We start from the raw sequence: 13,322 nt of genomic DNA, 5'->3' as shown, positions 1-13,322 counted from the left end.
AATAGGGTTGTGTTTCGTGATGAATCAAGGTTCACATTAACCTGTGCTGATGGAAGGGTTAGAGTTTGGAGACGAAGAGAACGCAATGCCCAGTGTTGCGTACAGGAAGTGGATCGATTTGGGGGCGGTAGCGTTGGGATGCTGTCAACGGTCATGCTCGATCCCGACTAATTCTCATCCAGGAAAACCTTAATGCGGCAGCATACAGGGATCAGGTGCTCATTCCAGAGCTTTTGCCATTAATGGCAGCTCATGGCACAGGTCTGATATTCCTAAAGGATAACGCCAGACGTCATATGGCCAATTTAAGAACGAATTTCCCCAGGAACGCTGGCATCAATATCATGGAGTGGCCCTCGAGGTCTCTCGACCTCAACCCCATAGAGCATGTGTGGGATGTGTAAGGCAGGCGGCTCCGTCAAGTGAGAACCCTCCACAGAACTTGCAGCATCTTGGTGCCATGTTGGTACAAATATGGCGGCGCATTCCCCAAGCTGTATTCAGACGCATCATCCAATCCATGAGGAGGCGTTGTATCACAGTTGTGAACGTCTACGGAGGACACACCCTATATTGACATGATTTCATTCGCATTTCCGGCGGAACCGATTCCATGACAAACATGATCTGTATGCTATAGCAACTTTAATGACAAGAGAATTGAATACAATCGATATTTCAAACCCATTTTCCAAAATGCTCAAATCATTGACTTTGAAAAGAGTGTAAAGTTTTTATTTTTGTTCAGTTTATATGTATGTTGCTTTCCTGAAACTGGAGCCTGTGGTGTATCCTGGTAGCGTAAAGTTATCATCACTCACTCCTGAAACGGATGTGAAAAAACTTGCCTAAACAATAAAACCATGATGTTGAATAGCAATCCCTTATGTCGTCTCTGTCAGAAAGAGCCATTTCGAAAAATGGGGGTACATGTCATCATCCTCTGTCGGTTTTCCTTGTATTTTCTTGAGGAGTTTGCAACAGAGAACCGATAGTGAATGCAAATTAAAGGAATTAACGTCTATATGCAAATTATATGAAGTAGGGTTTGTCGAGACTAGACAGCCATGAGAGGGACTGCCTGCTCAGCCATGAATAAGGTTAGTGGAGTTCCAGCTCAACGTCAGTTCGTTACTTGCAAACGGCATTATCCTGCTCGATGTCGTTCTCTCACTGGGTGAGTGGGAGAGTTTTACGCCGCACTCAGCAGTATTACAGCTTAACGGCGGCGGTCTGTAAATAGTTGCATCTGGAGCAGAGGACCCAAGGATCAACAGCATGAACATCAATCTGCGCTGATGCGATGATATGAAAATGACTATGTCACATTTTCTAGTTACGTTTGACTTACATAAACACAAAGCGACATTTTCACATAACCAATGATAGATTCAATGATTCTTTGAAATTCTGTCTTTCAATATTAATGCCAACTGGAAGATTTGCTTTACCACTGATGAAAGACCAACCGAAATCGATGATCCCGAACTGAGGGGCATCTTGTTTATCAGCTGATGTAGCTTTCAAGTATTGTACTAGAACCCGCTGTTTCAAAAACATTGACATGAAACCATAACAGCCATTAGTACCTTAACAAGAAGACAAACCCATCATAAACACTCCAACCAAATCATGATGAATATATTTAACAGTATTCACATTCATATTAACGAATCAAGAAGTGGTTAATTGATGAACCAGGAAATGTACATCGAAGAATATAATTTTCATGTGTCACATTAATGTCTTATATTAATCGCGATAATACGCATCAAATATTTCCCCCTCATAAGCAGGAAAGAATCCTGCCTGGAGTATAATAGCTGCATGTCAAGAACTCAATGATCAACACATTTAATAAAGCTCGACCAGTGTAATGATGCACAACTCAAGTTCTTCATTGACCACGGGCTGGACATGGGTTGATGTACCCTCGATGTTTGTTTATGTTCCCAGTGCCTGAAGAGGAACACAGACAAACATCGAGGGTACCTCAAGTCATCAGCCCCGAGGGACCAATGAACAACGTATTTATCTTACCTCAATGTTAATTTTGAACTGCTTGAAGCATGGGTATCAAATCGTACACTTCAGCCAACCTGTGTGAATCGAACGATTCGAATCTTGCTGTACTTCCCGCAGGTATTGTCTTAGTAAGTCGCCTCGGCGCAATTCCCGTTTCTAATGTTCACAGTGACTACATTTGTTCCGTCACAATTTATTAATGAAATGTTAGGCAAATCTTTTCGAAGTTATCTCCCTTCCATCGATTTGCGATCTATAGTCTCTGTTTTATATCGTATCATCTTCTTTAATTACAATGGTTTTGGCGGGGGTGGAGGCGGGATACGAATATAAATGAACCGAACACAAGGCTTACAGGCAGAATGAACTGATATACAAGTAACAAGAAAGCATTGTACGTTTATGGCGTGCTATCGAGTGTGTTTGATACTTCACTGTGGGATATCTTCGTTTCGCATGGAAGAATGACGCTGCTGAAGCCTTGTATATTCTGCTGACTTTGTACCTCAGTAGAACCAGATACCGTTCCAAATGTGTTGATAAAACGCGCAATATTACTATTTGTGATATACATCGATTTAAACAGAACTCATCTGTGACATTTATTTGAATGATTTATTTAAAAGAACATTTACTTATTCCTGCTGTTCAGAATCTATGGTGCAATATATATACATACACACGCACGCACACGCACACGCACAAATATGTATATATATATATATGTATGTATGTATGTATGTGTGTGTGTGTGTGCGCGCGCGTGCGTATGCATCTCTCTGTGTGTGAGGGTGAACTCATTTATTCGTCGTTCGACGTTATAGCTAGTAGCTTTCTTATGTATATCGGGTGTCCCCCAAAAAGTGGACCGGTTTTTTTACATGTATTTTCTCATCGATAGATTAACTAAATTTATTACAATGTTTCACAGAGTAACCCTAAGGTATCATCAACGATTCCACAAAATATGTAAGAGATTGGTTGCAAATTATGCAAGCATTGTCGACTTCAAAACAGCACGTCAAAAAATGTGGAATCAAGGGGAAATTCATTTATTTCAGTCTATGTTCAATGTGGACTCCATCTTCCTACATAACTAATCGAAACTGTACAATCCTTTCAAGCAGAAATGCTTTTGCGTATTTCTCTCACCGATATCTACCTCCATGACATAATTATCCCGTCCTTTAACGCCCCCACGGTCAATTTGTCTGTCATTCTTCGGTAAATTTTCTCCTTTAGAGATTATCTTAAGCATTGCATGTTTGGACATGCTGTTTTGAATTTGACAACACTCGCATGATTTGCAAGCAAGCAATATTTGGTCTACCTGCTATCGATACCCTAGGGCTACCCTGGGATTATTTTTTAGAAATTTAGTCCACTATTTTGGGACACCAGATATCAGAAGGAATACACCTAAATAACAGTAAAGTGCACACCCGGACAAATAGGTAGCGCCAGAATCCATAGTGACTCCATGAGCTTTAAGTGCAGAGCATATATTCAAATACTGAAATCTGTTAAAGCAAATAATTATTATGGAAAAGCGAAGCCAAAATCAGGTTAATATGTATTATCATTTGTCTTCCATTGATTTGCGTTTCATGAGGGGGCATGAGTTCGATAACTCTTTGTTTATCAAACCTCGAGCATAATTGGACAATTAAAAAGCTCTAAAAGATCAAGAAGCCAATCAATCGGTAAATCCGGAACGTGTCTATATCATCTTCCAGTTTCACAAGGACCACATCAAAAGATTTGCATACACATTATATTTTACAAACAGTTAATGTTATAGTCTTCATGTCAGTCAAAGGTTAATAACTGCTAAACAAACTAAACATGTAATTTCTTCTAGAAAAAGATAGGAGCATGCAAAATATTAATGAGGACGTCCTATCGACTGGTAAGAGGCGACTAACGGGATCGGGTGGTCAGACTAGCTGACTTGGTTGACACATGTCATCGGTTCCCCATTTCATCGGTTCCCCAGATCGATGCTCATGTTGTTGATCACTGGATTGTCTGGTCCAGACTCGATTATTTACAGACCGTCGCCATATAGCTGGAATATTGCTAAGTGCGACGTAAATCTAAACTCACTCACTCACTCCTATCGACTGTATGGCTAATTTACAAAGCTACAAAACTACCTTTGTGGATCTGTCGGCTAGGTTGACAAAATAATAACGGTTAAGGTAAGCTTCAGGTATATCGTTGATCTTATATCATTCATATTCATCAAGGTGCCAATCCCTTCCTGTGATTTACAGGCCTGAACGTGAAATTAAGAAGACAAGTGAAAACAAAATCAATGCAGATCACTATTTTGAAGTGCAACATGAGTTCCTGGGTTTCTTCAGGTGAACAGCTGTCATGCCACAAATGCTGCATGATTTGCCCATCTCTTTGCGAAGCGTGAGGGGTAAGGGATGAAACTGACAGAGAGGTACAGGGTACAGCCAGTGTACAGCATCCTAGATATTTACAACCAAGTCTCATATGCCTTGGCAACATAGTTTAATGCAAGCGTACGTGTTCAGAATAATCGTCAAAACGTTCTCATTCTGTCCAACATCATAGATTTCAATCCTACAGAGTTATTTTACTGACACAATGATGTGTGACTGAACTTGGGATGGTTAATATAAAACGTTTTCGCCATTTTGGAATTAACTCTTAATCATCTGAAACATATACCTGTGGTTACATATCTCTGTGAAAAAGTGATGATATCTGATATTTTTCTGAAAGAGTAAGTGTGCAAATAGGGCATCTATCTGATGACCGAACTGAGTCGCAGTTGACTCTTGATTTGGATATGGACCTGGAAAAGAGATTTCTTGTTTATTTACATTCATGTACAGATAAATAGCAACACTTGTCCTAAGTGTCGACTAACGGGATCGGGTGGTCAGACTCGCCAAAGTGGTTGACACGTCATTGTTTTCCAGGTGCGTAGATCTATGCTCACGCTGATCACTGGATTGTCTACTCCAGACACGAACTGTTCAGAGAGCTGTCATATCGTTGAAATATGGCTGAGAGTGGCGATAAACACCTTATCAACCAACCAGTCTATATGAGCGACTACGTAAATCAAACCATTACCTGTTTAGAGATTTATACAGTACTGAAAAATGTAAAAAAACTCTCTTTTGATGTACCTGTAAAATGTATAAAATATATATATTTAAAGAATATAACGATATATTTAACAAATGAAAATAACAGTTTGGGTATGGAATATTTGGTAACATGACAACATTACTATATGCAAAGGTTTCCTTCGTTCTAGTGTCCAGTACATTTGAAGACCCGTGAAGTTCTCGGGGTAGAACTGTCCTTCAGCAACCCATGCTTGCCATAAAAGGCGACTGTGCTTGTCGTAAGAGGCGACTAGCCGGATCGGGTGGTCAGCCTCGCTGACTTGGCTGACACATGCCATCGGTTCATGTTGTTGATCAATGAACTCTGTTGTCCAGACTCGATTATTTACAGACCGCCCTCATATAGCTGGAACATTGCTGAGAGTGGCGTAAAACCAAACTCACACACTCACTCACTCAAGTACATTTGAAGATATTAACCTGCATTATATAACAGTGGCCCTGCTTAATTTAGGCTTGTTATTAATTGACCTGTCAGTTTCACATTGACTAAGAATGGTTCTTTTCATATAAAACACGTTCTACGATCACGTCTATCTTTCAAACAGTTTTGGGATACCCAAGTGTGCAAAGTGCTTTGTCATCACATAAACATCTGAGATTGGTGCAATGCATGACATACATGTCTGTGGACTGCTGGAATATTGGCAATAACCGCGTAGAACCATGCTCATTACTGCACTCACCATAATGAAAAAGTCGTTATCAAAATGCGTCATTTTACTTGGCCCAGAGAACTAAATTACTGTCAAGAAGTCAAAGAGTGAGAGAGTATAGTTTATGGGTTTTAACAACAACGTTCCAGCAATGTCGCGGCAGGGGGGACCAGAAATGACCTTCACACTAGAACCAATGTAAAGCATCGAACTTGGGTCTTCGGTGTAGTGCGCAGTCCCTTTAACCACTACACCCTCAAAACGTTAAATAACATCCTGTTCCTTTATATCATTACACTTAACTCTTTGTGTTATTACTTAGTTCCTGTAGGAGTATGCACTTATGTATACATTTGTATGCCTTGACATATAATATTGAGTCAAGTTTTTGTCATACGGTACATCAGGAAACGTTCAACGCCTAACGTGATAAAGGCTAATGCAATGCCCGATGAACACATCAGCCAAACACTCCGCAAGTTGCTCAGGTCAACCTTCCTTATTGCAGGTACCTGTTCCTTTCTTTTTGGGCCATACCACTTCTTCCCCCATGCTTCCAGTAAGCCGTTATCATACAGACGAATGAGTCTGAAACAAAACAAATATGATGACTACGCCATTGCTAACGATTTGGCGTTAACTGCTTCCGTGTTCCTTTTCAGTTTTTCTCTCCCGTCTATGTTGAATGTAACTTCATTTAACTCCAGTGTCATCAGACAAATCCGTGTATGTCTCCACAAATCATTTAATGAATGTAGACAGAAGCAAAATCACAAACTCGAGGACACGTGGGAACAGGTAGCAACAACATATATACCATTTGGAAATAATAATTTCTTCTCGTTTAACATTCAGATATAAAACAGGTGCTTTTTCACTTACGTGTCTGAAAATAACTCTGCAAGTGGTGAATTGAGAGGAAAGGGCAGGCCGAGGTAGTTCAGACCAGTGTTACATTTTATCCTTCGCAAGTTGTTGGCTGTTTTTTCCATACTATCAATAGTGATTGAAGTCGTTATTAATGCGTAATGGCCAGACTGTACAAGCATCTCATACTGAAGTCCTTCGTCAAGAGAGTCTTGGATGTTTGCAGATCGGCTCTCCAACACATTTGTCCAGATTCTCTTGCTTACACTATCGTTATTGTTCTGAAACACGTTCAGAAGCACATTTGTTATAAACCAGCGGATGTTTTGTTGTTTTTGGTGTTTTGTTTTGTTTGTTTGTTATGGTTTATTTTGTACGCCATGGTCCCTAAAATGGTGATCTGCTTTCAGCTGTTGGCGATTTATAACCATTTTTTACTTTGTGTTGTCCACAAAATATTTTTCTACTTTTAAAGAGACATGCTAGCTAGTTTTATATCAGTATGTGATAATCTAGTACTTTTACTGTCAATGGGGATTTAAATCTAATATATACTTATTCATATTTTAGAACTAGTTTTAGTCACGATATGGCTGAAATATTGCCCATGTGACTTTAAATCTGAACTAGCTCACTCACACTCTTGTATGCCGCCGTTAGCTATATTCCAGCAGTATCACTTCAGGGTACACAGGGAATGGGCTTCTCACACGTGAGTGAGTGAGTTACGATTTAAAGTCACATCGGCAATATGTCAACCATCTCGTTCCTAAAAGCAAGCAATAATTTTAGAATAAATAAACATGATTTTTTAAAAAGTAAATGACAGTAAAACCAACTAGAATATCATAGTATGAACTTAAAACTAGAACGGAACTCTAGAAAAGCTTACAGAATTGCAGAAGACAATACAATATAAAACAGGCTATATATTGCGTGAAGAGCGATCGCTATAATTACTAGGCCACCCACCTCCCCGCCAGCTGATAGAGTAATTAGCTTAGTAATTACCGACATTTGTTTTCACACAATCTTAAGAAAACAGTAATTTATTTCGTATGCGTATTTGTATATATTTGGAGAGTTCATGAGCCCCCAAAGATAAAATAATGACACGTCTTACTTCCACCAGGGCATTTCTTTTCAACATCACACAGAGAACGTCGTTCGTATCTACGAGAGGATGTCAATAAGTTTTGAGCCTTGAGCATTTGTCATACCCAGGTGTCACAGCCTATGGTACAACACTGAACCGTGGGTTGTAGCTGATGTGATATATACGTTTTGGTATCCTACTCTCAGAAATTATTGAACAGCTCACATTGAGAGAAAGAGACCTCCTCATGGTAGTGAAAATGAATAACATTGAGAATAGAGCAGTAATTAAGCTTTTAGTTCTTGAAGGAAACTCGGCGAAGAACTTTGAAGAAAGGCTTTCAGCAGTTTTGGGGAGTCTTCCCCTTCATCTGATATCATCAAACGATGGGCAAATGAATTAAAGCATGGTAGGGAGAGTCTTGAAGATGACCCCCGTCAAGGTCGCCCAGCAACAAGCACTAGTCAGGAAAACATTGACAGAGTGCATAGACTTGTGCTGGAAAATCGTCGAATCACACTCCACGAGTTAGATGAGACCACAGGCATTTCACACGGATCCATCGAGACAATTCCTCATGAACATCTCGTCATGTCTAAGGTGTGCGCAAGATGGGTGCCAAGAATGCTTACAGATGAAATGAAGCAAACAAGGGTCACCATAAGCAACTCCATGCTAACCAGATACAAGAAGAATCCAGAAGAGTTTCACTTTAGGCTTGTAACCTGAGATGAAACCTGGATCCACCACTGTGATCCTGAGAGCAAACAAGAATCCATGGAATGGAAACATGTCACTTCTCCCAGGACCAAAAAGTTCAAAGCCTCCAGATCTGTGCAGAAGGTAATGGCGACAGTCTTCTGGGATAGCAAAGGCGTCATCCACATAGATTACTTACCAAAAGGAAGAACAATGAATGGGGAATATTACGCTAACTTGTTGAGGCAAGTGCGACAGTCAATAAAGGAGAAGCGTCGGGGCAAGATCAGACGTGGTATTCATCTACATCAAGACAATGCTCCAGTACACACCCCTTGCGTTGCAGCCGCTGCTGTCCAGGAATACGAAATCTTGCCGCATCCCCCCTACTCTCCAGACCTGGCACCAAGTGATTACCATCTGTTCCCAAATCTCAAGAAACACTTGCGTGGTCGTAGATTTCAGGATGATAATGAGCTTATTGCTGCTACTGAGGCTTGGTTTAAGGACAGAGATGGCATCAGCGCCTGGCAGAAAAGATGGAACAAGTGTCTTGACTCACAAAGGGACTATGTTGAAAATTAAATGTGGTTCATACCAATATTTCGTGTTTTTCTATGCAAGGCTCAAAACTTATTGACATTCCCTCGTACGTGAGATAAGCCCATCTACGTGAGATAAGCGCATACGCGATAGCCTCAATCAATCTACATGAGAGCGTTGGACGTTGGTCAAATTGACCGTCGGTTTTAGCCTTTGAAAATCGAGAGCACACGCTACATGCGCTTTTGAGAAACGTCTTTGGTAGACGGTCCCAAAGAGATATGCTTGTGAAGGTTTGTTATATTTTCCTTCATTGCTGATTCTATTGCCGTGGGTTTATGTAACCTGAACAGGTTACGTGAGGAAATGGCGTCACCCTTGACCTTGGGGCGGAGGAGTAATTGAGTTAGTGAAAACATTCCATCTATATGGCGGCGGTCTGTAAATAATCGAGTCTGTACCAGACAATCCAATCATCAACAGCATGAGCATCGATCTGCGCAAATGTGAACCGATGATATGTGTCAACTAAATCAGCGAGCCGAGTCGCTTTTTCTGGAAGCATGTGTTGCTGAAGGCCTGTTCTACCCCGTTGTGACGGAGGGGTGGTGTTACCACGAATGAGGATTTCTTGTTGAAGGATGACTCACCGGTTTCAAAATCCTCTGAAAAGAAAGCTATTGTGGGTTTCCTGGGACAAATGAGCGACAATATGTAGAAGATCAATGGCACACACGAACGAAGCCTGCCGAATCCGGGAAAACGCGCACAGATGGCTACCGATACTGGTTTGCAATAAGTTGCAGAAAACTGACTCAGTTGTTTTGTAACGGAATTATTAAGGAATGACCCTTTCCAGGTCGTTATTTACGGGTGATGAAGACACATGTGATTCATTTTTGGAGGACGTAATTCAAAGTTAAGACGTTGAAGATGTTACCTCGGACTCCGTGTCTGATGAACTGTCGAGAATTTTTGGGAAACACTTGTCTCATACACTGACAACAGATAAGATAAAATGAGATAAAGTCTCAATAAGAAATACCACCGACCCAAAACTGCGAATACATGACAATTTTATGGATAGCAACTTCTTGGGTTTATATAAAGTTGTTATCCATAAAATTGTCATGTATTACTATGCCAACTTCTAAATGCCTTTGAAGAATCAAAACTCCGAAACTGACTGTGTCTAAAGTGAATATCTAAATCTGGAAGAAGATGAACAATAATGACAAAAGAAAACATAGGTAACATTCAGAAATGTATCATCAAGGCCAGTATGTGTGGATCAAAATATGCTGACGCAGCACTGAAAGCACGTGCTAAAGGCAATACAACAGATTGGAGGTTAATGACTCAACTGCCAACTCACACTTTGGCCTTGTTGTGTCATGTCACCTGTGACCTTTCATTCAAGCTACGCGAAAATTTGCGTCACGTTGTTGGTAGAGAGTACGGCATCATGTGCCAGTAAATGAGTTTTTGACTTGCGATGATTTAAGTTAATTGCTGAAGGATGTCAAAGACATGAGTACGATTAGTGGCATGATGATGCTCATCACAAAAACTTTCACCAGAAGAAACCATTTTAGCCAATCGACAGCAACAGGACAGTCGTAACCAAAATTGGCAGAATCAGGACGACAACAACCCTTCGCAACAACAGGTTCAACAAAATTCTCCAAAGAGAAAAGAATGGACAGGACTCCACTACCACCTTACAGGTCAGTGACTACACAAATATTCTCAGTTATTTGGTAAACATTTATTACAAAGAAAACTTGAAAAAGTTCATCTCTTAACCAGTTTAGACATAGTGAAAGGTGCAAGTACTGAATTTTACAGGGTTCCTTTACATTGTAGTGAGTGCGAAAGGGAAATTGTAACCAAGGAAATAAAACAAAGAATATTAAGTAAAAATGTTATCGAGTTGACTGAACATGAATCTGAAGAATACATTTCTAATGTGTTTCTGACACCTAAGAAAGACAACACATTCAGAATGACACTGATTTTGAAAACAAGAATAATAAATATGTCACATACCATCATTTTAAAAATGGATTCCTTGTTTAAAGCTATCAAGCTTCTGCGATAGAACTGTTACGTGGCATCAGTTGACCTGAAAGATGCTTATTATTGTGGTGCTATAGAGGGTAAAGACAGAAGGAAGGCTTAATAAATACAGATGCTTTGCCACTGGGCTGTGCTCTTGTCCTAACAAATTTACGAAACTCCTAGAACCTGTGTTTTCGTGATAAAGAGTCATGGTTTTCTGAGTTCCTGTATCGATGATTCCATCTTGTGTGCAGAAAGCTATTGTACTGGTGAGGAACGTGTTAATAAAGAATCTAAATTGTTGCCGCTATGGATAGACTAGGTTTTGTAGCTCACCCACGCAAATCTGTTTTCAAACCTACACAGGAAATTGTTTTCTCAAGTTTCATTTTCAGTTTTGTTGACATGGCTGTGAGATATTTACCCGAAAAAGGCCCTCTCCGCAGTCAGTTACCCTGGTGTTATGTACGGACCTCTCTTTATAGACAGATGAAAATAGAAAAATCTGAGGCACTTCACAGAGTTAGTTGGGATTTTGAAAACAATATACTTGTCTGAAGTTCCTGAACAAGACTTGTTATGGTGTGGAAACTCCTTTGAAACTCCTTACAGTTTTTGTTTTACATAGAGTTGTCGGGATGCTGTGGAGCTGTCCCTAAGATTATCACTACTGATGCCAGCCATTCAGGCTGGGGTGCTATGTTAGATGGTGTGGGAACAGCGAGACAGTGGATCCATCAGGAAGGATGTCTGCATATCAATTAGTTGGTGTTATATGCGCTCTTAATAGCATTACAGTTTTCTCAGAGATAAATCAGGTGTCAAAGTAGCAAAATCCTTAGTGACATCAAAACTGCTATCGCTTGGATCTCTCATATGGAAACTAGTCACTCTAGGTTGTGTAATCAGGTTACTAGACTGACATGTGTCAACCAAGTCAGCGAGCCTGATCACCCGATCCCGTTAGTCGCCTCTTACGACAAGCATAGTCGCCGTTTATGGCAAGTATGAGTTGCTGAAGGCCTATTCTACCCCGGGTAGAACTTCACGGGTCAGAAATTATTGAGAATTTTAGGAATATGTTTAATTGGATTTGTAATATAAACAACCTTGACCAGCTATCAAGTTTCTTGGTTTCATTCAAGAGAGACAACTCCATTAATTTTCATTTGTTTGAGAAGAGTAATCCCCATTGCTTACTTGTTAGCAGACGACATTTCCAGCGATCATCAGAATGGATGATTTAGAGAAGAGGATGTTGAGTATTATAACAAGGCCATCAGATCGGCTAAATTGATTTCCAGTAGAACAGGCATCCCAATGTCCACTGCATATCGTGTTTTAAAAATATTGCAAATGGCTATGGCATTGAGCTCCAAGGGAGGCACTGGTCGGCCCAGAACATGGCCTCGGTGAAACAGGGCTGCTTGGTACTCATGTTTTTAAAAAGAAACGAAGAAGTCTAGAGAACGTAAGACTGGATATGACTGATAGGGGACCTGTGACTGTCTGTAAGGAGACAATTAGAACTGAGCTGGGTTGGCAAAGAAGTCGAGGAATTCCATCACCGATCATGAAACTTGAACAGAAGGAGCGAAGGTTGATCTGGTGCTTACAGCATAGACATTTTAACTGGGATAATATGATTTTCTGAGATTAAAATTGTGTGTGTCTGTTTCCTAATACGATGCCATTCTGGACCAAACAAACAGAAAACAACCTTTGTATCACCCAAGGTACAGTCCGATATTTTACGTGTGGGCTGGCATATCTGTGTTTGAGGCAACGCCCATGTGTGTATTTGAGAGGAATATGAACAGTGAGCAGTACGCATACATTCTCAAGGTGCATTTACCTCCATCGGCTCTCTTGTTCTATGGAAATGTTTGGATTTTCCAGCAGGACGATGACCCAAAACATTGCTCAAAGCATTCACCGTACTAATATATGACAATATTAGAATGAGCAAGCTATAGCCCTGACCTATATGCAGTAGAAAATGTTTGGGATTTGAAAAGTCAATGAATAAATCTGACAAATACTGTTGAAATGAAAGAAGAGGTAGTCCGATATCGGGACAGGATGGACCACGACTTTCGAACTTCTTTGATCAGCATTAAGACCCGCAGCACTGAAGCCTGCATTGCTGCCCATGGTGACTTGACTGTGAATCTGGAGTTATGTTCTGCTCATATTCACATT

General features: G+C 40.4%; 1 protein-coding gene across 1 annotated transcript in view; it reads right to left on the bottom strand.

Moving 5' to 3' along the window:
• Positions 1-5,244: 5,244 nt before the first annotated feature.
• LOC137284088 (probable glutamate receptor) overlaps positions 5,245-13,322 on the bottom strand; it is a 45,433-nt gene continuing 37,355 nt past the window's right edge. The window contains exons 11-12 of the mRNA XM_067815770.1: positions 6,737-7,002; positions 5,245-6,442 (exon numbers count right to left, since the gene is read on the bottom strand). Coding sequence (XP_067671871.1) covers positions 6,235-6,442; positions 6,737-7,002 — 474 coding nt within the window. The 3' untranslated portion in view covers positions 5,245-6,234. The remainder of the gene's footprint in view (positions 6,443-6,736; positions 7,003-13,322) is intronic.

Source organism: Haliotis asinina, chromosome 1, assembly GCF_037392515.1.
Source record: "Haliotis asinina isolate JCU_RB_2024 chromosome 1, JCU_Hal_asi_v2, whole genome shotgun sequence".
NCBI lineage: Eukaryota > Metazoa > Mollusca > Gastropoda > Lepetellida > Haliotidae > Haliotis > Haliotis asinina.
The sequence above is the reverse complement of the archived record's forward strand: the minus strand, read 5'-3'. Positions and strand labels throughout refer to the sequence as shown.